At 51.7% G+C, this 27514-nt stretch overlaps 8 protein-coding genes across 8 annotated transcripts; 6 read left to right on the forward strand and 2 right to left on the reverse strand.

Annotated features, from left to right (window-relative positions):
• Positions 1 to 279: 279 nt before the first annotated feature.
• On the reverse strand, positions 280 to 1571 carry QC764_115210 (uncharacterized protein). The gene is made up of 3 exons (XM_062942773.1): positions 1416 to 1571; positions 985 to 1346; positions 280 to 920 (listed from the first exon to the last, which is right to left on the reverse strand). Exons 1-3 carry the CDS (start codon positions 1483 to 1485, stop codon positions 456 to 458), a joined length of 897 nt encoding a protein of 298 aa, XP_062805774.1. The 5' UTR covers positions 1486 to 1571; the 3' UTR covers positions 280 to 455.
• A 2798-nt stretch (positions 1572 to 4369) lies between these two features.
• On the forward strand, positions 4370 to 4842 carry QC764_0017780 (uncharacterized protein; the record flags this gene model as incomplete). Its single annotated transcript, XM_062940009.1, has 2 exons — positions 4370 to 4467; positions 4563 to 4842. 2 exons carry the CDS (start codon positions 4370 to 4372, stop codon positions 4840 to 4842), a joined length of 378 nt encoding a protein of 125 aa, XP_062805775.1.
• Positions 4843 to 7298: 2456 nt separating this feature from the next.
• On the forward strand, positions 7299 to 8037 carry QC764_115230 (uncharacterized protein; the record flags this gene model as incomplete). Its single annotated transcript, XM_062942774.1, has 2 exons — positions 7299 to 7324; positions 7392 to 8037. The coding sequence occupies 2 exons, from the start codon at positions 7299 to 7301 to the stop codon at positions 8035 to 8037; spliced, it is 672 nt and encodes a 223-aa protein (XP_062805776.1).
• Positions 8038 to 8552: 515 nt separating this feature from the next.
• Positions 8553 to 9754, forward strand: QC764_0017800 (uncharacterized protein). Its single transcript, XM_062940010.1, has 3 exons — positions 8553 to 8835; positions 8887 to 9190; positions 9275 to 9754. Exons 2-3 carry the CDS (start codon positions 8903 to 8905, stop codon positions 9413 to 9415), a joined length of 429 nt encoding a protein of 142 aa, XP_062805777.1. The 5' UTR covers positions 8553 to 8835; positions 8887 to 8902; the 3' UTR covers positions 9416 to 9754.
• A 264-nt stretch (positions 9755 to 10018) lies between these two features.
• QC764_0017810 (uncharacterized protein) lies at positions 10019 to 11104 on the forward strand (the record flags this gene model as incomplete). The annotated part of the gene is made up of 5 exons (XM_062940011.1): positions 10019 to 10099; positions 10165 to 10207; positions 10267 to 10380; positions 10443 to 10553; positions 10632 to 11104. 5 exons carry the CDS (start codon positions 10019 to 10021, stop codon positions 11102 to 11104), a joined length of 822 nt encoding a protein of 273 aa, XP_062805778.1.
• Positions 11105 to 14544: 3440 nt separating this feature from the next.
• QC764_115240 (uncharacterized protein) lies at positions 14545 to 21216 on the reverse strand. The gene is made up of 4 exons (XM_062942775.1): positions 20811 to 21216; positions 16714 to 20513; positions 15717 to 16643; positions 14545 to 15662 (listed from the first exon to the last, which is right to left on the reverse strand). The coding sequence occupies exons 2-4, from the start codon at positions 16734 to 16736 to the stop codon at positions 14831 to 14833; spliced, it is 1782 nt and encodes a 593-aa protein (XP_062805779.1). The 5' UTR covers positions 16737 to 20513; positions 20811 to 21216; the 3' UTR covers positions 14545 to 14830.
• QC764_115250 (uncharacterized protein) lies at positions 17606 to 18901 on the forward strand (the record flags this gene model as incomplete). The annotated part of the gene is made up of 1 exon (XM_062942776.1): positions 17606 to 18901. One exon carries the CDS (start codon positions 17606 to 17608, stop codon positions 18899 to 18901), a length of 1296 nt encoding a protein of 431 aa, XP_062805780.1.
• Positions 21217 to 22591: 1375 nt separating the features above from the next.
• Positions 22592 to 25131, forward strand: CRY-1 (Mitochondrial cryptochrome; the record flags this gene model as incomplete). The annotated part of the gene is given in 3 exon segments (XM_062942777.1): positions 22592 to 23175; positions 23235 to 23995; positions 24005 to 25131. Coding segments are annotated over 3 exon segments (2472 nt in total).
• Positions 25132 to 27514: the final 2383 nt, after the last annotated feature.

Raw genomic sequence — 27514 nt, forward strand, 5'->3', positions numbered from 1 at the left:
ATGTGTCACACCTCACTCTGCTGACACAAGGCATTCATGCAGGCAGGGGACCACACCAAAGTAATGTCGTGCGGGAGCATGAGGTTCAGGCCTCGATCGGAAGGTCGGTATCAGACATGATGACCCTTCCCCCAGGGCTCCACCAAAATAATGACTTCTCGGTCCTGTCTGCTTTGGAGTTGATATATTGAGGCTCATGCCCGGCAGGAGCCATGAGGCGGAAGGACCCAGTCTGGCTACTAAGTGGGCCCCCCCTGGGACAGCGTATTCGACGTGGACGTCATGTTCTATTGGAGCATCAAGTTCATTTTATCACTGTGGTGGACAAAGAGTATGAAGAAGAGATAAAGATGTAAAGGCACGTATTTAACTATCTCTCAAGCATGAAGAGGCCGAAGACAGTGAAATATAGCTAGCGTCCTGGCTCCCCTCCCTCTTTTCTCAACAAGCTATCCTTACAAGCACTGCGAGTACCATTGGTTAGAGGCCCTGCAAGTACCCTGCGAGCAGCATGTCGGCCCGTTGAAACCCTGACCTCCGCATTGCCCATATAACGCAGCGCAGTTTCCGCCTGTCGGCTGAGGGGAGCTCGCCGTGCTGGTAACCAAAGTTGTCGCAGGTGTCGATGTCGGCGTTGGCACGGCGTTGGTGGGGGTTGGGTTGCCAGATCCGCCTTGGACGTCGTTGATGAACTGGATCAGCTTGGGACCGACTTGTCTCGCGATGAACTGATCACCCTGGCTGTTGGGGTGGACACCATCACCCTCGAGCATGTTGTTGGTGAACCCGGCAGCCCGTGAGCAATCCGCGACGACGATGGGGGATTGAGATGTGGTGTGTTGCTGTGCCCAGCCAGGGATGGCATTGTTGACGGCCTCGATCGTTGCGTCACTCCAGCTTGTTGGGATGAGCTTGTCGATCTACAACGATATAATGTAAGTACAACCGGCTCTTGACCCTGGGGAAGCATATGTCACGACTTACAATAACCTTCACCTTCGGATTCGCAGCCCGCATAGCATTGAGCATAGTCGTGTACGAATCCAAGATGCTCTGCACGTTCCGCTTGCCGATGTTGACGTCGTTGGTGCCGAGCATGAACTGGACAATATCAGGCTTGGTGCTCTGGACCCAGCCGGCGATGTTGTTCCTCGCAATGTCGTACGCTTGCCAGCCTGAGTGGCCTTCGTGGTTGGGGTCAAAGCCTGCCGGCCTTGAGCACTTTCCCTGGAGATTGCTCATGCTTCCGACAAAGTCGACGTTGTTTGCCAGCCCGGCGGAGGTGAGTTGAGTCCATACTAGAGGTCTCCAGCAGCTGATCTCAGTGATGGAGTCACCGAGTAGCACTTTTTGGAAGTGTCAGTTTACTGCTTCTAACAACCAGACAGTGTATAAGGTTGGTAGGTTCCACTTACTAACTTTGACCTTTTGACCAGCCGCAGTGGCGGCAAGGCCAGCAACAATGGTGGAAGCGAAGAACCTCATGGTCACAGAGTTCAAATTTCACCTTTGACACGTCTTGTATCTAGTCCAGCCACACAGCCAGCCGTCATGCCAGCCCATCCTCCAGGACGGCGATTTGTTTATAAAGTATTTTTGTCATTGCTGAAATCTTCCGTAGCTCACTAGCAACGGACATCTGTCGTTCCCAAGTTGCCGAATCAGGCATGGTTAGTCGACAATGTAGGTAGCAACCGGCTAATAGCTGCACTCGCTCTCATAGAATCTAAGTACTCGCATTGGAGCGTTTCTGTACTTTTCAACATGCGCGCCAGTAGGATAAATAGGATCGTACAAAACACACACGACTAACAGGGTCCCACACATAAAACCAGCAAGCGCTCATTCTCACAAGCACACGAAATCAACCTCTTCCCTTCACCCGACCTGCCAGCGGCGTTCTTGACAACTGAAACATCTTACATGACCACGGTAGATCAAGAATATACGGCACTTCCGTGCGCATCAACTTTCCACAACATCCTTTAGGCTACTTGCCTATGCCGTGGCTCTTCCCTGATCATTAGGAGTTCAATCAATAACCCCCCTCATCACGGATTCCAGTTCTCCACCCTGCACCCTGCTCAAATCAATAAACCCCCCTCGTGAATTCCACTTCTCTTTTCTGCCCAAAAGAAGGTCGTGTTCAGGCATGTTTGTTGTTGACACTTTCAACATCCCCTGAAGTTACTCCGTAAACATCCCAGAAGATAGCATTGTACTTAAATTCTTGACTATGGAATCGCAACCGGTTGACCAACCAGACAAGCCACAACCACCACAACACACCCCTTTAAGCCTCTTATAACCGTCCAAAAAAAGATGGAGGAAAACATTTGGAGGTAGAATCAGAGTATTTATTATGTATGATTGTCAAAAAAGACTAAAAAACATACAACACCAGGTATTCCCCAGTGGTCACCCACCTGAGTACTGGTCTGGCGATCATGTAGCATGACCGCGAGGATGGGCGAGTCCAAAAAGGGTATATTGTTTACTTCAAAATGTGGAAGAAAGCGTGCCGCTAAACGGTTCGTGGACGGACAGGCTTGGCCCGTCTCAACCGTTACAGATTAGAGAATGCAGACACGCCCACACCGCGGTGTTAAACTGGGTGGAATGTGTTCCAGATGTGCAGATCGCGCCAACAGCTCTCGCCCGGTTTATGATTGGATGCAGCTGGCATCAGTCACATCTTTGGCGTCAGTCCCCACCTCCGGCGCAATCACTCCAGTAAGTTTGCTGATTCCGAACAGATGGTGTTGGTAATAAACTGTTGATTGTAGTAACTATGGAAAAGAGCACTGAGAAATCCTGCAAGTTCCAAACAAACCAGCCCAGGTTGGCCCAAGCTTCCTGTGGAGCCAGTTGTCGCTACCCACACAACAGATGGAAATTTGGATATCTGGTCCGCCTTGAGCAGCGAGCTTTTCGCAGTGGATCGCTTCTCCAGATTGATTCTCTGCGCTCCCGTCATCTTTGGATCTCTCTAGATCACTTTTTACCGGGGAAACAGCTGAACGTGCGTCTTCAGCTTAGTTGCATATCCTGATATGCGCAACTCGATAGACATGCCAGGGGGTTAACGCCATCTCGTCGATTTCTTAATAATATTCTTTTGAAACTCAAAGATATTGGTCTATAACCTAGGCTTGAGGTGTTTGTTCCACTTCTCGGTGCAATAGGCAGGTGGGATAACCTTGTCTTCGTAGCCGACGTAAAGCCCAGATGGCCCCCGGAATGGCCAAACCATATCTGGTCCTGGCAGTTGCACTCTGATGCAGTATTCTAATAACGTGGAAGAGGCGCAAGGATTAGTTATTGAGTTTGACCGCAGCGTGTTATTCCTTCTTAAACTAGGTACAAGGTTAGAAAGGTTAGGCGGTAACCGTGACCTTCGAATCGATAGACTGTCTAAGATAGTTCCATTCGTTATTTCAAATAGTGTAACCCTTAGCGTAGAAGGGTTGTCGAGCGTACATGAAGTTAAGGGTAGTGGATATAATGGTTCTTGTTTGGATTCCTTATAGTTAAGTGGATGGGGGTCTTATAGTCCTGGCCAAGTTATATTTGAATCGTAGCTAGGCTACTCGTTAAGAAAATAAAACAGTGGTAACACCCTTGTTCAGTCAAAGGAGTACGGAGCTTTATCGGTTTTGCGAACCACTACCAAGCATTTATACGCAAGTTCTCGGAGAGAGCTCTACCGCTGACGGCTTTGACTACAAAAGGGGTTTCTTTCAGTTAAACTCCTCAGTGCGAAAAAGCGTTTAAGACACTTAAGACACTTCTGATCAGCGCGCCAGTAATCGTCCAGTGGGACCCAGAAAGGAGGATTGCAGTGGACACAGAGTCATCGGGCTATGCCGTGGGTGGGCTCCTGTTATGGCAGCTCACACTAGGCAGTTTTACTCGACAGCTGAGCAGACTCAGTGAAGGGACAAGATAGAGGGTTCATAAAAAAACACAGTTCCCTTCACATGCAAAATTCCTTTCGCATCCCTGTTTGTGAACACCTCGCTCAAGCATACAAATCAGTCATTTTGTTTCTTGTCAACACTCTGCACACTTATCTTAATCTCATCCTTCTTTTAAAATTATCCCACTCCGGCTCCCTATTCGTAGCATCCATCACCAAAAGCTCCTCATCATCCATTTGCAGAACCATAATAGAGCACCCCGCAACAGTCAGTCAACCCTACGCGCGAGAGAGAATCATGCTAGCCGCTGCCGAGTCTCCACGGGATGCCCCTGCCCCTACTATCGCCCGAGGCATCGACATCGAACAGGCCCTCACAAACTTGTGTAAATGGGCTGGGGGTGTGAAATCATTCCATGACTTCGAGCCAGAATATTCACTTACATTCGGATGAAACCACAGGAAAAGAGCTTATTAACGCACGAGCTGGCTCTTTGGGAGAAGCATGCCAAGGGTAAAGGAAGAGAAGAGGACGAAGGGTTGGTTATGTAAGTGGCCTTGTTACTGTTCTTGAGGTGCTAAGTCTTTCTTTGCATGATTGGAAGGCTCAATGTGGTTGGTTCTATCCAGTGCCATCCCCTAGGTCCTGGGCATCAGACACCTTCCGCGCCGTCCCCACAACTCTGAGTCCCATGTCAACTCGACCCCACGTCCCCCAAGATAGACACATAGAGATCCTTGGCCGGAGCTTGGCTTGTCGTGGTCCTGACGGACAGCTGTCTTTCGATCTACTACAGGATAGAGCGGAAGCTTCCCTGGCAGACCCAGACAACAGGCGCTTTTGGGGCGTCATGAGAGGCACACCAGAGATTTTCTGGGAGTCTCTCAGGGAGATTGCGGTTATGCTGTACTCTGGTAACTAGGATGCTTGGTAAGTTTAAGGGTTCAAAGTCTGTGATATGAAGGCTAGGAAGTTTGGATTCTCGCCCTCATGCTGGAACGGCGTCGAGTTACAGAGGAAGAAACAAGGGAAGTCTTTCAACAACATCGGCCAGACCCAGGTATGTTCAATAATCCGTAATCGTTGGGTGGCTGCTAACAACGGCGAATTGCCCGGGGAACACAACAGGGGATTTAACATCAGCGAGGATGTCACCCATTGATGGGACAGCCGACCGCTTCCTGGACTGTATGCGCTCTACGACCGCAAGCAAACAGCAGGTGATGAGGGCAGGCGCCCCAAAAAGGACGGATGGTGTTGTGGTGAAAGGATGCGCTACCGACCTGCGTTGGTGTTCTTTCCGGTCGAGGGAATGTTTTGCCGTTTTCAGACTTATCCTGGTCTGGACGGTCACGTGATAAGGCACACAGTTACAAGCAGAGCAACCGGATGGGTAAAAGGCAATCAATGGGGGAGGGATCATGAGTTCTGTCAATCATCCAGCAATCTGGAGATAGGATCATTGCGGCTTGGAAATGATCCAGAAAAACTATAGTCTTTATATACGGAGGAACTAGCTAGCTTGTAGATAGTTCTGCAGTATGCAATTCACATTGTGAGTTCTCAAGGACGAAGCACTTACGAGAGACAATTGGTGATCTTTGTTGTGTACCTTTGGCTACACCGAACCGTTATCCAGAAGCAGCCTTCAACCCAGTATCTCTTTCAGAGGTTCCGATCAGGGGTTCGTCCCAACTGCAACGGGCTGAGCCCTGAACCCTCGGCCCTGATGAAGCTATTCCCAGAACACACACACAGACCACTACTCCAGAACCCTCTATCACCACGCACTGGCCAACGCAGCCATATCAGAGGCTCATGTTGTCAAAACTTCTCTCTTTCTTTTCTTGTCCAAGTTCAGTGTACTCGTAGAGTGGCCTAGCTAGTTGCAATATACTACCTTGATACCATTATAACAACCTTGGGGTTCCCGGTTTATCGTGTCTCGGGGGGGCTACTAGATCCAGGTCCCAGTGTGTTTCCAGTTGTAGAAGAGCTTCCGAATCGGCTTGTATCGGTCGTATAAATCCCACAGTGGGTGGTGGTGTAAGCTGAAGTCCCCTGCAAGGACTACCGGGTAGGTTGGGTCTGGATTGTTCGAACAGACTCGGGAGGGTCTTGTTGGTAGGAGGATTGTATATCGACCGGATTTCCAGACCCCTTTCTTCACGTCTTCCTTCACTTCTACCTTCGCTCCTCCCTTTCCTCCTTCTTTCACCTCTTCCTTCACCTCTTCCTTCACCTTTTCTTTCACCTCTTCTTTCACCTCTTCTTTCACCTCTTTCTCCACCCCTCCTTCAATACTTAGAAACCATACCTTGCACCAGTCTCCCGAAACCTTGTAGTCCCATTGACTGGCATCTAGTCTCTTGGTAGTGAATATAGCTGTCCTGCCCTCTGGTTGATATAACAGCACCAACAATATCGGAATCTGGACATGGACAATTTCCATTTCCGTTCTTGGACCTGAGCACTCGATGCTTTAACCTGAGCAGAAGTGGAGATCTCCTGAGAGTGGATGAGCAAAGCTCTGAGCAGGGCGAGCAATGGTTGAACCCCCCTGAGACCAGGCTACCCTAGAGGTAGGCCATGTCAGAGCTGTTTCTGGAGCGTACACCTATTCCACGGTAATTGTTGTTAGCGCTGCAGGGGGCCTTTTGGTGGAAGTTGCTAGAAAATGGAGGGTGGCTAGGGAAAACATGTTAGCGCTCTATACAAAATACGGCTAATCATGTTATGTCACGACCGTGACCAACAGAAAGCATGGCCCCCAACAAAAAGCACGTGACCGGTGGTAGACAGCCAATCAGGGGTGGACCGACAGACTGAGGGGAACGACGTGTATTCATGGTATCTTGTGTTTACATTGAGTCAATCTTGCTGTGCACTGTTTAGCTGCACCGAACTATTACTCAGAAGAAGCCTTCAATTGTGTATCCCTTTCAGAGGTTCTGATCAGGGGTTCGCCACAATAGGCCTATAATACTGGCCAGGCCAATATCTTACGATGACCCGTACTTTGGTTGGAGGGGTGCCGTTTCGAGATGGAATTTTTATAGGCGTGAGTTGATTTTCGCCGAACGCACCAAAATCGGGGTCAGCCAGATCGGACTCTGGCTCATCTGTTCGTTCTGGTGTGCGAGACGCTGCGCATCGGTCGGTAGGTATATGATAGAGGTCGAGTACGAACCCTATTACAGAGTCTATTCAGGTGGATTACAATTGGCTAGCAATACAATATACGAGGTTACCCACTATACTATCTGTCTACAGTACCTATAAGGTACTTCAGTCCAGTACCACAGCTGTGAGCTTTAGGTATCGTGCATGAGCCTTCCGTTGTACTAATTATTGTGTGTGTTTATTACTGAAATAGACATGGCCATTTACAGGCCTAAGGCCCTGTAAACAATAAAGACCTTCGAAAACAGCCTCTTTTGTCTTGAAGTCCATCATCAGCTAGATCAACAGTCATCAAGACAAGAGATCAACCCAGCTAGTCGACACCACGGCTCCCAAGTCTTTCGCCATCACGGCGGTGTACCTTCTCCTCTCTCTCGCTTCCGCAACCCCCGTCACCCTCGAAGCAAGAGATCTCCTGAACTCCATTGGACCAACTGCCACGGCCGAGCAGGAGAAATGGTGCCCGGCTCTTGCCTATGACACCTACAGCTGCTACAACACCGTGGCCATCTCCCCGACCGGCCAGCTCAAGTTCGTCTCTGCTTCCGAGCACGGCAAGTGGAACATCCGCCTCCCTGGGCAGAACCTCAACATCCGTTTTGAGGGAAGCACTCATGCCAAGATTGTCTACCACAAAGATGGTGCTGGTACCCATGCCTTCCGCTATGCGAACGGCGGTGATGAGCCTCCTGAGAACCACTGGCAGAGCTGGCGTTGGCGCGTTGGTGCCGGTCTGCTGAAGTGGGACTCGATCGCCGGCAACCTGCGCACTACGCTGTCTCAAAAGGATTGGAGTAAGGCTGAGGTGGCTGTTAGGGACAAGGGCGGCAAGGCCTGGAACTTTGGCTGGTACTTGGACCGCTCCAGATACTACTGCGTTACCGAGCTCGAGTGCCCCGGTAACTTGGCTACGGTGTTTGATCCTTGGGCTTGAGTGGAAGGACAGTGGGTGTGATGGAACTACATAGACCAGGTGTTGGAATACAGGGGTTGAAAAGGCGGGATACATGTAGGAACCAGATGTACACAGTTGCCTTTATCAGCTGGGCCTTTCCTCAGGTAGCCTTCAAATTTGATTGCTTGTGTACTCTAGCCAGGTAACCAATTGGACTGACTTCAACGCATCTATCCCCTGATCCTCGTGTATTGGTTTCAAAGCGAGGGTGGAAGATTGCCCGCTAACTGGAAGCTGAATGCACATAGTACTCTATAGAGAGGTAGATAGTTTCCAGCTGACGTAAACACCCATTCTCCAGTGGAGCCCAGGCCCTCCTTGCAATTTCCATACTGTGTAATATGCCCCAGGCACCTCAAATAGAATTGCTGCCCCTCAAAGCCGCTGGTGGCCCCTGCTTTCAGCTGCACGTCTAGCCAACTGCATCATGCGGATTGTTGTTGCACGCATTCCCTTGGTTTGTGAACTGACTCCAGGCAAGGAAATTTGGGGCTGGTTGCGATGTCCGCGCCACTCTTATCTCGGATTTCCCAAATGGCATGCCTAGATTTGGGAGGTACGGAGATTGACTTTGGGTGGGTGGGATGATGACAGTGGATGAGACTCGGCTGTAGGTATAAAGCTAGCAAGTTCCATCCCATGGAGAGTCCAGAGGTTGGGTGGGTATGAGTTCAGACTACAGCCATGAACCAACCTAAAATGAAGACAGCTATTCTTCTCGCCGTCCTGTTTGTCGGGACCAGCTCCCTTCCTGTCGCTCCGTCTCTCGAGGCCAAAGTATGTCTGTCCCTTTCTGTGAGTCACACAGCGGTGTTGATCTGTGCATAGGAGATACAAGACCACAATGTTTACCCTGCCGGGGCTTGGCAGTCTCCCACAGTTGATGCCACGAGCACCCGTGCGCAGGGGGTGTCTTCATACGGAAACAAAACCCCCAAAGAAGGCCCAGGAGAATGAGCCGACTGTGGATGGTACGAGCACTTGTGGACAGTGGGTGTCCTCCTACGGCAACAATCCCCCCAAAAAAGCTCAAGAGAACCCCACCGTGGATGCAACAAGCACTCGGGCACAGTGGGTGTCCTCTTATGGTAACAAACCCCCGAAGAAGGGAGCGTCGTTTTCAGGCCATTGGGTAAGTTGCTCGTTGCCTTAGAAGCTTCCTCCATACCTCTAGTCAGTGTGGTTCCAGGATACACACTAACACCTTCCTCACCAGCTTCCTGTCAGTCCCGGTTACTTGGACCTTGATGCACCCGAGTCTGGCTACCATGCCCACTTGATGATCATGCACGACTCGACTTCTTGGCTTCAGTCCGGGATGACGGTCATCAAGGGTTTCATGCGCAGGCTCGCTTAAGGCTATGGCACTGCCAGCCAGTGTTTGTTGGAGGAAGCCATTCAACGGGGTGCTGTACTGCTGGTGCACCGCCTGCTATTCATTGAGGCAATCTGAGTCATAAATGTAGAAGATTGAAGTGGGATGGTTCTTTCTTTTCCTTCCTTGACCTTTTCGTCTTAACGGTTGATTTGGCTTCGGAGGCCACCGGATGGTTTACAAGGACCAAGCACAAGGCATCTGGGCCTGAAAAAACACTCACTTTGCTCCAATGATAATATACCTGCCTCATTTAGGTAGCTACTTAGGTACCTACTATCTCACACAACGAGTAACACACCAATACACTGATCTCTCAGCAACTTTTCACGCGGCTGGGCCATATGACCCCCAAAATTTGGAGTCCAAGCCTACCGCCTATCAGCCATTCAAAAAACAAACCAAGTAGGTGGCGGTTAAGGAATTGAGATTTTGTTGGTTACCTATCATTTGATGGCAAGTCCAGACACATGCAGTGCTGATAAACAACTTGGACCCCGCATCAACCAACACTTGGCGAATTGCTGCAGGTGAACATTCACGATCGCCAAAACACCGCTAAATATTCACTGCGAACCACTCAAAATGCTCTCTCACAATCACGCCAACTACCAAGCTCGGCTTGATTTCGTGCGCAACCTCTTGAATGACCGTTTTTCTCTCGGGGTAAGATACTTGACGAACCGCAGCGGATTTGATGTTTAGCCCCGCCAGCTAACTCGACCTAACAGGACGAACTTGACATCTCCCTCATGACCCCGAGTGCAGTTCTAAGTACAACAACTTTGTTTACCACGTCTCACTCGCGTCACCGCTCATCGCGGACCACTTAGACAACTACTGGGATGGCACCTTTCAGCCAGGTACTGTGGCCATTCCCAAGGGCACAAAAGACCTCGTGGTGCGACTTGGTAATCGTGATACTGAGGGTGTCCACCAAGCGACCGGTATTGAGAACGAAGTAGCAATAACCAACCTGGTCTCGGCGGCTCTCAGCCATGCCTTCTAGCCATCCATTGTTCCTCGGATTTATGGGATGCTTTCGTCCAGCGGGGCGTTCCGGCTCAGTTCGAGTCGTTGAGCGATAAGGATGACAAGGTGGTGGTGCACTGTGATTTTAGTAAGATTCCAAATCCCAGCACTACAGCTGTGTCAGGCTGGGTTTTGTCTCTGCCGATAGCTGACCCTCCCGATCCAGGCCCAACCAACATCTTATTTGCCAAAGCCTCGGGGCGTATAACCGCCCTCATTGATTATGATTTTTCCTGGATCTCTCACCCCTCTTACGAGTTTCTGCGCTCATTCGATGGTCTCGGGGGCCAATTTCGAGGCTGGTCCAGCGACGAAGAGAGCCAGGAAGCAGCGTTGAGAGATGCCAAACTCCACGGGTTTCCTGTCTCCCTACCATCCACCACCGAGTCAGACTCGGGAGTTGATTGGGTTGTTTCGAAGGCCTGGGAGGAGGCATTGGAGGCTGAAGGAGTCAAACGACCAAGGACTATGGAAGGTATCGATAGGGTGGCTGACGTTGACACAATCCTATGTGCTATTTTGCCATGGCGCGTGAACAACGCCGACATCTTGGCTCGCCAGACTGAGGAGGTTATCATTGAATGCAGAAACAATAATGAGGAGCATCTGGACAAGTTGTTAACCCGCCTGGGATTCTGATCTCTCGTACAGTAAGGCAGATAGTCGGTTGGACGTGGTTTAAATGGTCCATGGGATCGGACTTCGATGCAGTGGACGCAGAAGGAGGAAAATCGATATTGTATGTGCTCCGCGTTCTAGAAAAAATTTTTTAATGTATTAATGCCAATAATGTATCTTTGGGCTTACTAAAATGAACAGAGATAGACACATCCTACAAAATATACATAGGTAGGCAAGTACAGTGAGGTTGTGTCCTCATTTTCCCTTGTGATTTCGGTATGAAGTTGTGATGGATAGGCACTTTAGCAACCACCGGCTAAATCGTCAACCTTGGAGCACACAATTGTGGGTCGAGCACATCTCACTTATGTCATGTTGATGTTCTGTTGATGTCATTTTGATGGAGCGGCGAGTATCTTGACTGGAATTGCGGTGAATAGTCTTTTGCCAGAGGACAGATGGTGATTGTGGATGGTGTTGTGAAGGTCCCTGATTGTGACCGCGGAGCCACAAACCACTGCACTATGAAGCCACGTTGCATAAAAGCATCAAATCAATCAAGCTGCCCAAGCTCGATCGATCCAATCGTTATATACGTTCACGCACTGCATGTTGGCCATACCTGTCAGCCAGTGCCGCGATACTGATGACTAGAGGAGGCACTTGTACCCGACAATGGCTGCGCCAAGCACCATCAATTCATAGCCCCTGAAGTCAACACGCCCAGCACTGCTCCTGGTTGTCGTGGCAACGGCTGAAGTCCCGCTGTCCGAGGTCGGCCTGTGTGAGGTGGGAGCGGTAGTGATGGAAGAGTTACCGTGAGCTGAGATTGGCATGGTGCCGAGGTCAGGCTCAGTCGCGGTTGCAGTCAAGGTGACAGAATCATCGTGGGCTGTAATCAGCATGGTGTTGAGGCCGGGCTTTGTGTATGTCCGACGATATATCCTTTTCCCAGCATGCCCAGTGGTGCTCACCACTGTGATCTCCACACCGGTTTAATATCAAAAACTTTCGACCTTTCGTTTTATTTTCTTCACAATTCAACCAAACCACCGCTTTTTTACTATTTCAAAATAGAATCTCGAATTCAAGCGGCCCTTCAAAACCAAGAAGAAAACTCGGGAGCTCCAGTGGCACGCGTCGCCCGGGAACATGGCCTTGAACGCAGTCAGCTTCAATCTCGCCTCGAGGGCCATGGGCCTACCAAAGGGCGTGAGCCACCACACAAGCGTCTAAGCGATCCAGAGGAAGTTGTGATTTGCCGGCATATCGATCGCCTTGATGCTCTCAATATGGCAGTACTCCCTGAGTTTATCACAGAGGCAGCAAACCGGATCCTCCTAGCCAGGTGCTCGCGCCAAGAACTCGCTGATCCCCCTCAGGTTGGACCAAACTGGGCACCCCGCTTCATTCGCCGCCACGGGCATCACAAGCAGCACCAGAAAACCACGGCGAGCGAGCGGAAGCACTCAGAGGATCCCCAGGCCGTTGAAAACTACTTCAACAAGCCCGATGCCGTCGTCAAAGAGCATGGGTTACAGCCTGAGGACATATGGAATATGGACGAGACGGGGTTTCGAATCGGGGTGGGCAAGAGCCAGCTTATCGTGATTAAGCGCAAGAGAGCTCACTACTTTGCTATTCCTGAGAATAGGCAATCGACCACGGCGCTCGAAGCTATCTCGGCCGTTGGGCGCTTTTGCCCACCCTTCTTGGTCTTGGCTGGCCAACTTCACATGACCCAGTGGCACGAGCAGGAGGAAGTGGAGCCAGAGACTGTGATATCGACCTCCCTCGGTTGCTATCTGAATGAGGAGCTTTCTTTGGAATGGCTGAAGCACTTTGGCTAGCATTCGAAGAAATCTCAACTAGGCGCTTATCGGTTACTTATCATCAATGGGCATGGATCTCATTATACTATCCAATTTATTAAGTACTGTCAAGAAAAAACATCATTTCTTTCGGCTTACCACTAAATCTTACGCATGTTCTTCAACCTCTTTTGATGCTGTGGTCTTTGCCGCTCAAACATTACCATGCCAAGGCCCTAGATGTGTTGGTTCATAATGGCCTTACAAACATCACCAAGATCGAATTCTTGGGTATGATCCAGGGTGTGCGCTCACAGGCCTCCAAAAGGCCCATTCTATCGGCTTTCACCAGAACTGTCGTCTTCCCATTCGATACCTCTGTTGTACTGGTTGAACTGCGGCAGGGGGTTCGACCAGAGACCCCCCTCTCCCACACCCAAACCTCAAGCCCTCCCCGTCAGCACACCTGTCACCCTCAAGTAGATGAACAAAGTGGCTGATAAGCTGTCGAATTCGCTACCTGACGATCTTTCTGATGAACTTGTTGATGGTGTGGGGAGGTTCATCAGGGGGTTCCTCGCCACGGCTACCGAGCTGGTTCAGACGAAGAGGGGCCTGAGCGCCACATAACTGGCCCAGGCTGTTGCCAGAGCTCGCCGGGCATCGAAGGGGGGGGTGCTTAAAATCAGGGGGGGTGCTTACTGTGGCCGATGGGCGGCAAATGGTTCGAAAGAGGGAGGACGAGGCCCTCATCAAGGCGAAGAAGCTTGTGGAAGCGGCCGGGCAAAAGGCTCTCAATTTACGTAAGAGGGCTTGGTAAGAAGCGACCGAAGAAGCTCGCAATTGGCGTACTACTGGGAAGCTTAAACCGGCCGAAATTTCTGATGGATCTGGTGTTTTGAAGCGGTTACGGCGTTTTTAGTTCAAGAGGTTCGATTGATTGATTGATTGATTTATTAACGCCCGGGCGGCTAAGCCGAAAGGGCAACTATTACCGATTGAAGCATACACTCCCGAAGATATGCCCTGATCTCCTAAAGCCCATGCAAAGTCCGATCTAGCTTATACACTCGTTTTTCCCCTTTCTCTACGTATTCTCGTGGGTTAATAGGATTGTTAGTAGGTTGGCTTGAAGTCGGTTCTCCAAGTATTCAACGTCCCATCTTCGGCGGCTGAAGCGGTACCTGCTATCTATAGCACGAGGTAATAGGTGTAGGGTCGGTGGAGAGTGGTGGTTGGTCGGTTAGGTATTTCAGTTGGCCTGCGGTTGGTTCGCGTCGAGTCGGCCCATGGACATTGCGAACCGAATCGTTGCCCGAACGGTCTTGACGTTTGGAGTCCAGTCTTCTTTATCCGACGGCGACTTCCCTCGTAGATAGAAGGAAATATTGCCTCTGTGAGTGGTTGTGCGCTGGAGCATCTCTGCTCGGTATGCCGTCCATTTCTTGCACCGGAAGAGGAAGAGTTCCGCTGTCTCTCTCGCTTGGCCGAGGGTGGCTAGAAAATAACATTGCGGTCAATTACTTGCTTAACTAGGGGAGAGCGGACGGGATCCCGTGTTTTCAACTGCCTATGATCGTATGTGATATGTTGTGCCGGCCCATGGGCTTATAACAGAATGATATAACCTTAAGTTTGTCTCACGGCTTGGCTCGAGCTCAGCTATTTCCGTTGTTGAGGTTGTGCTATCACGACTAAGTCCACAAAATAATGTGTGAAAAAGCGGAGAAGGATTATTTCGAACTCGCCAACGGTCTAGGTGTACATGAGAATGAATTTTTCGAAAAAGGACATACTCCTCAGCTCGCTATGAGTGAAATGCTGAAACCCATCCCCTTGTCTGCTCAACACCGGCACGCCCCCCATATATACAAAGTCAAACACGTCCGTCTCTTTAGAGTTCCTATTATTGATCACCTTAAAAACGGATCAATCAAGCAGAAAACAAGGCCTTAAGCACCGTCTTCAACCTCCTCCCCCCAGGAACAGTCGCCTTCCCCCTCTCCAGCTCCACACCCCCCTCCAGCTCCCTCAGCACCCTCCCAATCTCCATATACGTTTCCACCGCCCCAATCATCGGCCCCCTCGCCTCCTTGGGAATCCCATTCATTTTCGGCCTCGCCTCATCATACAACTTGAACGCCTCGCTCAGTAATCTCCTCCTCAGGTTCTCCACATGTTTCCCCCTTGGATGGGCGACGACGTCTTCTGGGGTGAGACCTTCCTCCTTGAGCCAGGTAGTGGGAAGGTAGACCCTTCCCATCTCGGCATCTACAACAATGTCCCGTGCAATGTTGACATATTGCAGCGCCACGCCCATTGTTCGTGAAGCCGACATGAGCATCTTCTTGCGCTCATCAGGCATCTCTGGCTCGCAGTGCTCGATGATGAGAGCAACGCAGAGTTCGCCTACTGTTCCCGCCACGCATTGGCCGTAGTAGTTGAGCTTGTCCTCGTCGACAATGGGGAACTTGGCCAACTCGGAGGAGTCATGAAAAGAAAATTGGGAGTCGAGCTCGAAGCCCTCGATGAGTTGGTAGAGAGGCTGAGAGGGGAGAATGGTAGCTGGGAGATACTTGAGTGCTGACTTTGCCTCGGGTGGGAAAGCCTCGTCGATATAGTCGTTGATCCGGGCTTTGTTGGCTTTTATGTCGGACTTGTAGTGGAGGTCGAGGAACTTGTAGAGCTTGGTGGTCCAGGACTTGACTTCGGCGCGGGAGGTGGAGTCGTCGACGAGATCATCGGCGAGGCGGCAGAAGGAGTACCTGGAGAGCTGTTAGTGACATGCTGAGCAAGATGGGAAGGTGGGGTGGACTTACAGAAGAATCAAATCGATGCGAAGACGGCCGGTAAAAAGCGAGTTGGCCAGGTAGAAGCTTCTGCTCTTTGCCTTCAGCCGAGTCACAGCGTCGGACAGGCCCGCAATCCTTTCGAGATCGTATTGCTTGGTGTTTGAGAACCGGCTCTGGACCAACATCAAAGGCGTGGGAGACCGAGGCACCTTGGGGAACAGGTGAGGGAAGGCAAAGATGATGGCCAAGTACTGGTCAAAAACTGCCATGCCGAACACAATGAGGATATTGGTCGCGAGGAAGAAGGTAGCCTCCTCGATGTCAAGGACACCAAACAGACACCATCCCAGCTTCGTGCCGGATTCAATGGCCCAAGTTCCACGTCCCAAAGCCAGCTCGTCCACGAGCCACAGGTAGACTGTCGGAATGATGATCGGAACCACAGTGGAGGTCAAGGGCAGGGTTAGAATAAATCTGCCCGCAACAGTAAAGGTCAACAAGGCGAATGGGAAGGCCCATGCCAGAATAAGTCCCAGATAGGTGCCAGGACCGCCAGTTCTAATCTGGTGAACACCATAGAGCGTCAATGCGACGAGAATGCCCTGTCCGATAACCTTGCCTCTGGCGATACGTTGCGGTGGGTTTCTCTGGGTGCTGAGGTACAGAGGGTGGAACAATGGCTTGCTGAGGAGGATGTAGAAGAGCGAGGTGATGTATGTTTGAATCACGAAGAAGAACAGCTCTTCAATTGGAATTCCATAGAGACGAGGCCCAATGATGGCGTCTGGCGGGTAGGTCCAAATGTTGCTTCTGATCAAGTATGAGTCCCATGGTAGCGTCGCGAGGAAGGAGACAACTATTAGACTCCCAATCTGGAGGAAGTGTATTCGGTGGAATATTGGGTAGGCGATAAGTGTGAGCAACGCAGCAAGGGGTATCGTGTATTTTAAATGTCTAGACACCAAAGTTAGTATATTCACATGATCGTGTCTCGGGCGGCTCAAAGGAAGAGAGCAGAGCTTACACAAGGGCATAATCGTAAGCCATGATGAAAAGCGTGTTTGAGTGGTCGTGTAATGAGGTTATTCCGGAGTTCTCCAAGCCTTGGTTCGTCCCAAGGGCCCAAACGGTGAGGGAGTAAAGCACGTGTCGATCCCAACCAAAAAATTGAGGCGTTTACAAGTCAATCCAGCGCGTCATGACAGAAAGTGACGATTCGTTTGCGGTGAAGGAGAGAGCAAAGCTACACATCCAGGGGAAAGAAAGGACGGGACCCCAAGCAAAATGAACCCTTTCGTCATCGATCAAAGAAGGGGCCAGCCCTTCGGGACCCGTGGCAGTGTCCGCCCTTTTTCTTGGAGGATCCATATCTAAGCACTCAAACCCACTGCAACATGTCGAGATAGAAGCGCCAAACAAATCGATTTCGATGGGGGTTGACCCTGGCCTGGCTCTCACATCTATCGGACGAATTGCCCCGTAATCCTGATGTCAGTGCAGCTGGGTCCCAAGACGGATGACCCGCATATATTCAGCCCTGATGAGCAAGAGCCCGGTGACCTGTCAGATGCGGTTCTGGATCGGACGGAGTGCCCTGGAAAGTCAAAAGCGCCGCCGGCAGTAACATTGCCGGAAACAAAAGTACGCCAGAGCGCCGCTGGCACGGGACCGCATGAGACGGCACTGACAAGAGCGGCTTCGATCTGCGACATGGCGATAGAGCGACAGGACGAACTAGGCCCAAGATAGCAAGGTGATCGTGGGTTTGGTGAGTAATTGCTGCTAAATCAAGGGCCAAGACTGGCAGTGACTCCCTCCGATCCGGTCGTCTGGGGAATTCGGAAACAAATGGAAAAATGCCATGTCCTCATCGCCCGCATCAGGCTGTGATCGTTGATCTCTGAAAACGGTTGTGGATGTCAAAGATCGCACAAACCCCTGCCCCGATCGACACCGCTGTCAAGGCAAAACAAGCAGATTCCGCTTCCAAGCGCTTGGCATCCCACTTTTATCATCAGCCAATCAGAACCAAGGCGCAAATCCCCTTGTCTTGTCTTGCTCGGCCTCGGCCCGGACGGAACGTGGAAACCGGCACGGCACCGCAATTCAACCAAGCACCAACCCTTAATCAAGCCAACCTTTTTCCTCCGTATCACCTCCGCCGATCGCCGAGATCACAACCGCAACCACACATCCCGAAAATGGTCCCGAGAATACACACCTACCGTCCGCTCCTGCGGCTTGCCCACCGGCAAATCCCCGCCCAACCCCGACCAAACCTTATCGCCGCCGTCGCGTTCTCAACCTCCCAGTCGACCCGGAACCAACCACCACCACCACCACCACCACCACCCTCACAAACCCCCTCCGAACCCCTCCCGGAAACCATCCACATCAGCGACGCCTCCACTCCCCCTCCCCCAGAGCCTCTCATCACCAAAACCATCCCCAACCGCCGCCCCAACCGCCGCCGTCTGATCTCCCGCCTCCTCTTCGCCGGCACCTTCCTCCTCCTCGGCACAATCGGCGGCTCAACCCTCCGCCTCTTCATCTCCCCCCCGACCCCTCCCACCCCCGACACCGACCAAGACAAATACGTCATCTCCGACCTCCACTCCCAAGCCTCCCGCCTCCCCATCGTCCAGCAACTCTCCTCCGACCCAGCCTGGACCAGCTGGGAAGCCTACAACACCCTCCCCCCATCCCACCGCGCCCAGCACATCACAGCCCACACCCTCCGCGGCTCCCGCGGCGTGGGCGGCTACCAGCGCATCTTCCACAAAGCCTCCACCGGCGAGCTCGTCTCGGTGATCTTCTTCGGTCCGGCCACCATCGGCTGGCCCGGTGTTGTTCACGGGGGGTGTTTAGCCACTATTCTGGATGAGAGCTGCGGTAGGGCGGCGTTTAAGCAATGGGGTGGGCTGGCGGGTGTGACTGCCAAGCTGAATATCGAATACAAAAAGGCGACGTTGGCGAATGGGTTCTATATCATAAGAGTAAGACCAAGGACGGAGGAGGAGTTGCCTGAACGTGAGAGGGGGAAGAGGCATTACAAGAGCTGGGTGGACGCGGTGATTGAGGACCCGGCTACGGGGCATGTGACGGTGAAGGCGGAGGCGTTGTTTGTGGGGGGGAAGGGGAATGGGAAGGGGGAGGGTGAGAAGAAGTTTAGTTGGGGGGGAAAGGTGCAGGATGCGCATGCCGAGTTTTGATAAGAATTGGGGGAGGTGTATGATAGGTGAGGAAAGACATCGTCATTGGAAGACCATGCGCCGAGAGCAATAGTGGGACACGGGCTTGTTGGTGGATATGATATGATATCAGTGGCCTACATAGCAGTTTTACGGCTTTTCTGACATAGAGTGGAGGATCATGTTCAAACAAGTAAGAGATTCTTGGTCAGGCTCTTAGCACTCTTTGTTCTGGTATGGTACTCGAATTCAAAGGCAGCCAAGAACGCAAGATCAAGAGACGACTACATACATATGTAAAAGCTTATGCATATGTGCCTCTCAAGCACACGTGCGCCAAGGACCTACCTACCTATACATCAAGCTCAAGCACCAATGCCCGTGCAGCCGCATGCGAAGAATATCGCGGCCGCCGGGTCCATCGCCCGTCGGAGCATATCATCCGTCTCTACCCCCACGAACCATGTGGCTACCTCGTGGCGGCAGGTTATTCCTCTTCCACAACACCCACAGCCGCCGAGGGTTCCGTCGCAGGGTCCTACAGCGGGGTCGCCGAGATGCATATATACCGCCCGATTCAACCGCTGAACGAGGGATATCCCGCATCGACCAGGCCAAAGTTCCCACAAGAGTCAATATACGTCGATATAAATCAACCCACGGCGGCGTCTATCCCATGCCCGAAAAGGCTCGGAACGTTCTAGGTGGTCAACCAAGGTCATGTGTTGGTAGTAACCGCCCAAGTGATGCCTGTTAAATCTGCACCGTAATCTTGATAGCACCCACCCGGGAACATATCCTTGATGACAAAAATATTGTTCAGCATCCAAGACATTCCAGCCAAGACCCTGGGTATGAAGGGTCTGAAACAGAATGATGGCATTTCCGACAAGGAATAGAAGCTCTGATCGATGCGCAAGTCGTCGAACCTCGCGATCAGACCAGGAAGCGGGTGGGTGGATAGTGAAATGCACGGTGACGGAATCGAATGTGCCGTGCATGGAAGGTGATCTGTCTCGGGAAAAAAAGTCTCGACGATGAGATGGGTGATTGATGACCATGCGACTGGTACATTTAGAGACATGTGAGCGGCATGCCGTTTCGTTGAGTTTAGGAACAAGGTCATTGACCGTGATGTTGGGTACCTGGGTTCATCGTATCGCGTGAGGTTGTAGGTATACCCTCACGCCGCCCACACATGGATCCAGATCAACCACACCGACTTTTGCAAAAGCTTTGCTTGAATAACTCAGCTGGGATTTCCTGGGGAGTTAGACAGTCGACATGGTTGGATTAGAGAGCAAGAGGGTTTCGATGTCAAGCTGATATCTTCAGTCATGGCTGGACCCTTCCATATGGGAGCTGTCATCCAAACAAGGATACCAGGAAAGTCAGCTCAAATCTAGTTTCGACCGTCTTCATGTGCGGCAAACCTGATAGAGCCACACGTGGCAGTTATCAGCCTCGTTTCCGGACCCGGGAAATCGGTTAGGGTGGCTGAACGGCTAGGGAACAGGTCCTCCCGCTGTTGGCGGGTTTCCCCAGACTTGGCAACGCGAACCTTTGGGACTAAAGTTCTTCGAATATCAGCCTTCAAAGCTTTCCGATAGCACAGCAGCGGGTGAGTCGAACACTGCATAAGACACTGTCAGTTCAGATCTTGATTTCTGTCTTGCATTTGACGTCAAATGATCAGTTACCCTCCGGCTATGCTAGCATCTAGAGCAAGGCCCTGGAAGTTAGGTATTGGGAGAAGAAGCCATGGACCTTGTCGTGCTGGCACCCGAGAGAGTACCAGGGACCAGGTGGTCTGTTAACCAGAAACGCCACGCCCAGAAGAACATTCGGTGAGCGTTCCAACAAGATGAGGCGTAAAACCTTGACCCCGGCACGTCCGGCTTCACACGAGTCCCTACATACCGGTACCTACATAAAACATTTCTAGGTACCAGAGTTGCTGCCGTGAAACATGAACCGATCTTTGCCGCAAAGAAGGAAGTCGTTCTTTCTGGAGTGGTCGGGTTGATATTGGGGTTTGCCGCTAGCGAGGACTCGAGGATGGACCGATGATGGCGATCTTCAGTTGGTTCTCGGGTAAGGGCTAAGAGCAGGGCGAAAGTGAAGCAACAGAAAAACGAAGTTACCTCGTCATGACATCTCCTTGTGTAGCCATGAGGAAAGCAGACAAGGGGTCGTGCAAGAATGCAAAAAGGGTCTTGCAGGGAACACAAACCGATGAAGGCCTCTTGTGGATGTCCACACACCACAACCTCTTCACCAACAGAGACCGGAGACGCCTCCGGTCCAGTGTCAGTGGATATTTGTCCATCCAAAATTTAAAAGTTCGCAGCGCATTTTAGAAATGGAGAAGTGACGTCGGGGATGCCAAGACACCAACGCCGGGACCACATCCGAGGACCTGGACGAGCAGCCTTGGCTTTGAATTCCCGGCTGTTGATAGGCCAATTCCCATCTGTCCACAGGGATGGGAATTGCCTTGGCCTTCTTTGAAGCAATGACCTTTTTTGTTTGGCTCGATCGTCGGGCGATGGGGCCCTTCGCTGCGATCGAAGTAATCGGCTCTTTTCATTCGTTCGTTTCTTAAATCTCGCCCAAAGAGGCAAGATATCGCTTGGCATATTTAATTCGATTGCACTTGCCAAAAGCCTCACTTTGCCCATCCTAGGAACCAAAGAACGAGACGTCAAAGAAAAAAACCATCAAAAATGAGGATTAACAAGACATTTACAATGTCACAGTTTTGCTCTGCCGGTGGACCAAGACGTTTAAGGGGTTCCCCAGACATTCGAGTCACTGGTGGGCGCAAGAGACAAGGCTTCGGAGCCGTCGACTGGCGGCATGCCGGTGAGACCTTCTGTCATGAGTTTTGTATATTCTTGGTCTTGTTCTGGCCCGATGGTCAGGATCATCACCCACCCCTTCCATCCCACCCGGCATTCTCGTCTTCCCGCCCATGCTGCCATGCAGCCATGCAGCCATGCAGCCCGGCTGCTTTCCCCATCACCAACCCCACGCAAACCCTCAGGGGTGCGTCTTTCTTTGACACTTGACCACTCATGGCAGTCACTTCCAAGGATGTCGTACATCATCATTGCCCCCCCCTTCGAGGTACCTGCGGATACTTAGTCCATGTCCCGCCTCCTCATGGGTCCCTGTTCATCTACTCTTCACCTCCTTCCTCACCTCATTCTCAACAACCTCGTTCCTTCTTCCAAAGACCCCCAGACGCTGCTAGGCTGCCTGGTAAAGAACTTGACGAGTTTCTGGTCTTCGGTCAAGAGGTGTATTTGACCCTCACCACCCCCTCCCCCCTCCTCCCCCACATCACTTTGTCAAAAACTATTCATTGACATCGTTGGTCTATCTCTGATTATCAACATTGCTTTCTTGGAATGCTCTATAGCATTTGGCATAGCTGTTTAGCATCCGAACTAGCCTGCCAGAACAGCTATTCTGGTCTCCCCAACTCGTGTCCGACAACCTCTACACCGGCCGTGCCACAGTTTCCACCATTTCAGATACGTAACCACTAGGTCTTAGCTCAAGAAGAAGTCAGTTTCTCGGTGTTCCCCCCTCTTTAAATTCCCCTCCGTCACTGTTCCCACCTCCCATCTTGCGTCTGTTTTGGACAGCGTGACATCGCCGAATCTCTTTGACTGACAGGAAGACAGATCCGAGCGTGCCTAGTGCATGCTTGTTTATCGGACTACGACTCAACCAAGTTCAGATAGAAGTCATTCACGAGCAACGATGACGGCCTCAAAAGCACCCCAGAACATCCTCATTCACATCATCCGCCGTGACCTTCGGACGTCAGACAATCCCCTCTTCCATGCTGCGGCTACCGCACCAGATGAGGAGAAGTTCGATGCCTACCTCCCTCTGTATGTCTTTGATGCCCAACAGATCGATGTGTCGGGGTTCATCCAGTCTGCTGGTGCAACGAACCCGTACGGGTCACCTCGTAGCCAGGTAGCTGGCTACCACCGCTGCGGGCCTCACCGGGCCAAGTTTCTTGGCGAAGCTGTCTGGGACCTCTCAGAGACCTTGAAGGAGCTCAAGTCTGGCCTTTTCATCCGTGTGGGCAGAATTCCTGATGTGGTTGAGACGCTGGTCAGTGAATTGGCCAAGAAAGATGCCAAAATCGGCGCTGTCTGGATGACCAGCCATGAGGGCAGTGAGGAAAAGGCGGACGAGAAGGCTGTGGCTTCCTTGTGTAAAAAGGTTGGGGCCAAATGGAAGCTTTGGGTGGATGAAAAGTACTTCATTGACGAGTGAGTTGAGTTTTGTGGCGACGACCGTCTACTCGTGTTGCTAACGTAGCGATTGGCAGTCGTGACACGGGTCTTGAATCCATCGACAAGTTGCCCGGTGTCTTCACAGAGTATAAAAAGAAGCAGCTGCCCCTGCGCGAGAAGCCTCGTCCAGTTCTTCCGCCTATCGAGAAGGGTTCACTGCCGCCTCTCATTGATGCCGCCCTGGTCGCCCCGCAGTCCTCCCCGTTCCATATTCCTGATTCACTCGATCGCCTGGTTGAGTTCCTGGTTGCGCCCGTGAAGGACTTCCTCCCGAACAAACCCGAGTATCCAAAGGGTGCAGAGTCTGCACACCCCTACCAAGGAGGCGAGCACGCCGCCATCCAGCGGCTGAAGGACTTGATCAGCTCCGGAGCCGCCACCACATATGACGCGACCCGCAACGGCTTGCTTGGAACCGAGTTCAGCACCAAGCTGTCTGCCTTTTTAGCCCAGGGCTGCATCACGGCCCGTCAAGTTCATGCCGCAATGGATAGCTTCGAACGTGGTACTGATCCCGCCTTCAAGGACGTTGAGGGTTTTGGTGCGTTGACAAAGGAAGAAGGTATGTCTGAAGTCGAGGCACAGAACACTGGAATGGAATCCATCCGGACCGAACTGTTGTGGCGCGATTACATGAGGCTCTGTCACCAGAAAGACGGGAACAGGTTGTTCCAGTTGACGGGCACGTTGAGGTATAAATTGGACCATGCCGCCGACATGATGGACGGCATGGCTAGCATCACCGCCCAAAACGGCCACAACAGCGAGAACAGCGACACTGGCGACAACGGCGCAGCTAGCGCAGCCAGCGCAGCCAGCGACGGTGACGGGAGTGCTCAGGAGAAAAAGTTGAAATCACCCGACAAGGAGAGAGCGCGGTCTCAACAGGGCAGCGGCATCAACGAGAGTCTTCTGGCGAAAGAGTGGAAGTCGGCCGACAAGGAGAAGGCTTTGCCTCGGCAGTCGCCTACCGCTGAAGAAGTAGCGAAAATCTTGGAGCGCTTCAATCTCGGTACCACGGGCATGGGACTGATTGACGCTTCGCAGCGCGAGTTGCTACACACGGGGTACACGTCCAATCGCGCCCGACAGAATGTGGCGAGCTTTTTGGCGAAGCACCTCGACATTGACTGGCGATACGGGGCAGAGTGGTACGAGATGTTGCTGGTTGACTATGACGTGTCGTCGAATTGGGCCAATTGGCAGTACGTCGCTGGTGTCGGCAACGATCCCCGTGGCCACATGCGAATTTTCAACCCGGTCAAGCAGGGTTTTGAGTATGACCCGTCCGGGTCCTATGTCCGAACATGGATCCCCGAAGTGAGCGGGTTGGAGAAGCTGGAAAATGCTTTTCAACCTTGGACTGCTTCGAAAGAGGAGCTCGAGAAGACGGGCCTGTCAGGCAATGACATGGTTGCGAACCCGGTCAAGAGGATCCAGTTTGTTGTCGAAGGCAAGCCGAGAACCAACAAGAACGGTGGCTTCCGAAGAGCACTCGCACGCGGCAACCCGTCCAAAACCTCTCAAGCGAATGGGAACGGCTCCGGCTTTGGAAACGGCTCCGGAAACGGCTACAGGAACTCACAGGACGTGCGGACGGATGCACCGGTTGTCAACGGTACCACTAGAGGGCCTCGTGGGCGGGGAGGATTTCGTGGGTCGTTTGGAGGACCTCCCAGGGGTTCTTTGGGAGGCAGCCGCGGGGGCTTCAATGGCAACACCAATGGTTCACCCAGCCCTGCATCAAACCAGGGCAATGGGATTTTGGCGCCCGGCTATGGAAGAGGCCGAGGCGGCGGCAGACGTGGTGGAGGTGGTGGTTATGGTGCACCTCCCCGGGGAGGCAGCCAAAATGGGTATTTTCCTCCAGCCAAGATGCCTCGAGTCAATGGCAGTGGCAATCACGATCAGGTCAATGGCAATCAAAATTAGGAGAGTGAGGTAAACGAACGGCTCAAGGATATGGCGATCAGCGATACGGTGCTTGAGGATGGGGGGATTTTTGGGTAGGATGAGAAAGGTTATCGTATAATGCAACAAGGGCCCCCTTATCTAGTTACCCTTCGTGATGGGAGCAGGCAGCGTCCCGGTCGGCCTCCGAGGGCCCGTCGGGGAAGAGGACGATGAAGGGTATACATTTGCCTGGGGTCTGTTTGCTTGGGTTGGTTGTGGGTTTGGGGGACGGGATTATGGTAAACGAACAGCGGTGTTTTTGTACGATAGGAGCGGTCTTGTAAGTGTTTGTTTGTGACTTTTTTGTTGCTTTGTTGTTTGGTGTTTGTACCGTTTACTTGTGCGTGTGCTTTGGTGTGTTTTGTTGATGTTTTCTAGCTATGGTGCTGCCTCTTGTGCTGTCTTTGGTGTTGTCTTTTGTGTTGTCTTTGGTGTTGTCTTTGGTGTTGTCTTTCTGGTGTTTTCCTGTATTGTTGCTCTCCTGTTGGGTCGTCTTGCCCGAGTGTGTTTGTTTTAGGCTGTCATATTCATGGAGGACTTTTTTTCTTTCTATTGTGGCATGCTCTCTGTCGCAATTTTGTTGAATAGTAAAACCAGGACCGGCGGCGGCACCGCAGATGTACCATACCCCAAGTGCTGAAAATGCGTGGGGGATTGGGTGTGACCACCTGCAGGGAAATGGAAGAAGAAGAAATGGAGGAAGAGGACGAGGAATGCGAGATAGGCGGAGAAAATAGGGGGAGTAGTGGATGACGGGTCTACAAGGAAAATGAGAAGAAAGGGGGGTGGGTTCAGAAGGGGGTTGAGATGGGGACAGTGATATGAATCTGATTTGTGTTGATTTGGGTATTCTTGTGGGTGTGTCTTCTGGGTCTTTTGTTTTCTCGACTTTGGTTTGGTGATGGGTTTCGGCTATGGAAACACAAGCTACCTGGCGAGCGTTTGAAGGAGGAAACAACAAAAAGAAGGAAAAGCATAACCCATGGGGTTTAGGGGTTGTAGGTTTGACAGATGGGAGGGAATTTGTCTTTACAGATGATACCCTCTCGTTTGAAGTCTGGCGTGATGCGTGTTTTTTTCATTCGTTTTTTCTTACCTGGGTTGACGGTTGTCCGGATGCTTGATTTGTGGATTCAATATGGTGGTTTCTTTTCTGGGAACTGACGGTCGAGGGCTTTGGGTGCATCTTCAGGGGACAGCTAAGAGGAATTGCAAAAGAAACACGTAGTAATGAAAAGTAAAAAGTACAAGAATTACCAATCTTCAAGCAGTGTGATGCCGAGGATGACCCCCTTCCGTATCCATCCCCGCATAGGGGAGGGTTGCCTCTTGTGAGGACCGCAAACACAACTCAACCGAGGTATACTAACAATCCAAGGTACATCAAGCTGACTTTTATCAAAGTCTTTCACATACGACCATACCCAGCTGAAAATACGGGATCCCGTCCGCTCTCCCATCGTCAAGCAGTTGAGGGTTGAATCAGTACTCAGGTGGGTGACCACTGGGGAATCCTCGATGTTGTATGTTTTGATATCTCCAAGTTCCTTGACTCCTTTTTGCTGGGGTATGAAGATTTTGACGTTGGTGTTGATGAAAAGGAAGTGATTATTGGTGGGCTTTTTGTTGGTAGTTGGTGGATGTATAGGTAGTCTCTGGAAACCCAATCGCCCGAGCAAGAGTTGGAGAATGAAATTGAGGCTCGGGAGAGCGGAGAACGATGCGGTTAGTAGTATATGTGCCAAGCGGATCTACCAAGTCTGGATGTCTTAGACCGCCTTGGTCAAGTTTCCCTGTCCTTCCGGTTCTCGTTGGCGTCGGGGGTCGGAAGGCGCTCGGCAGTTATGGGCCTTGTACATGGGTTTTCCCCAGAAATCGGTCTGGGGTACATGCTCTTCCAGGTTCTTGGGGCCTTGATGGTTGTCAACCCAACCTCCAGTGCAGCTGGAAGAATACCAGGTAGCCTTGTTGCCATCAGACACTTCCCTGATACCAGAGGACGTCTTGGTCTAGGTGAAACAGCGCAAGATTGTATGCCTTTGTTTCTGAACGCCGTGCATCCCGACTTGTCTCCTGATGATTCCGGTGGCCGCTACAATACCCGCGATATTGAACACTGCCAAGGACCGTTGACATTGTGGCTGCGGCATCTAAGATGATGCTTCTTGTTTCTGTCCGTTATTGGAGCATCTGCCGCTGTCTAGCTGTGGAGGTGCCACAGTCCAAGGCATGTGAGCAGGGGCCGGGGGCAGCAAAACGCGGGGAAAAGATCAAGCGGGAGGCGCCGCGCCGGTAGTTCAGTGGATCTCGACCCAGGGTCTGGTGGGGGGGGGGTTAAGACTGAGCTGGCATAGCTTGCGAA

This window comes from Podospora pseudoanserina, chromosome 1 (assembly GCF_035222485.1).
Source record: "Podospora pseudoanserina strain CBS 124.78 chromosome 1, whole genome shotgun sequence".
Lineage (NCBI taxonomy): Eukaryota > Fungi > Ascomycota > Sordariomycetes > Sordariales > Podosporaceae > Podospora > Podospora pseudoanserina.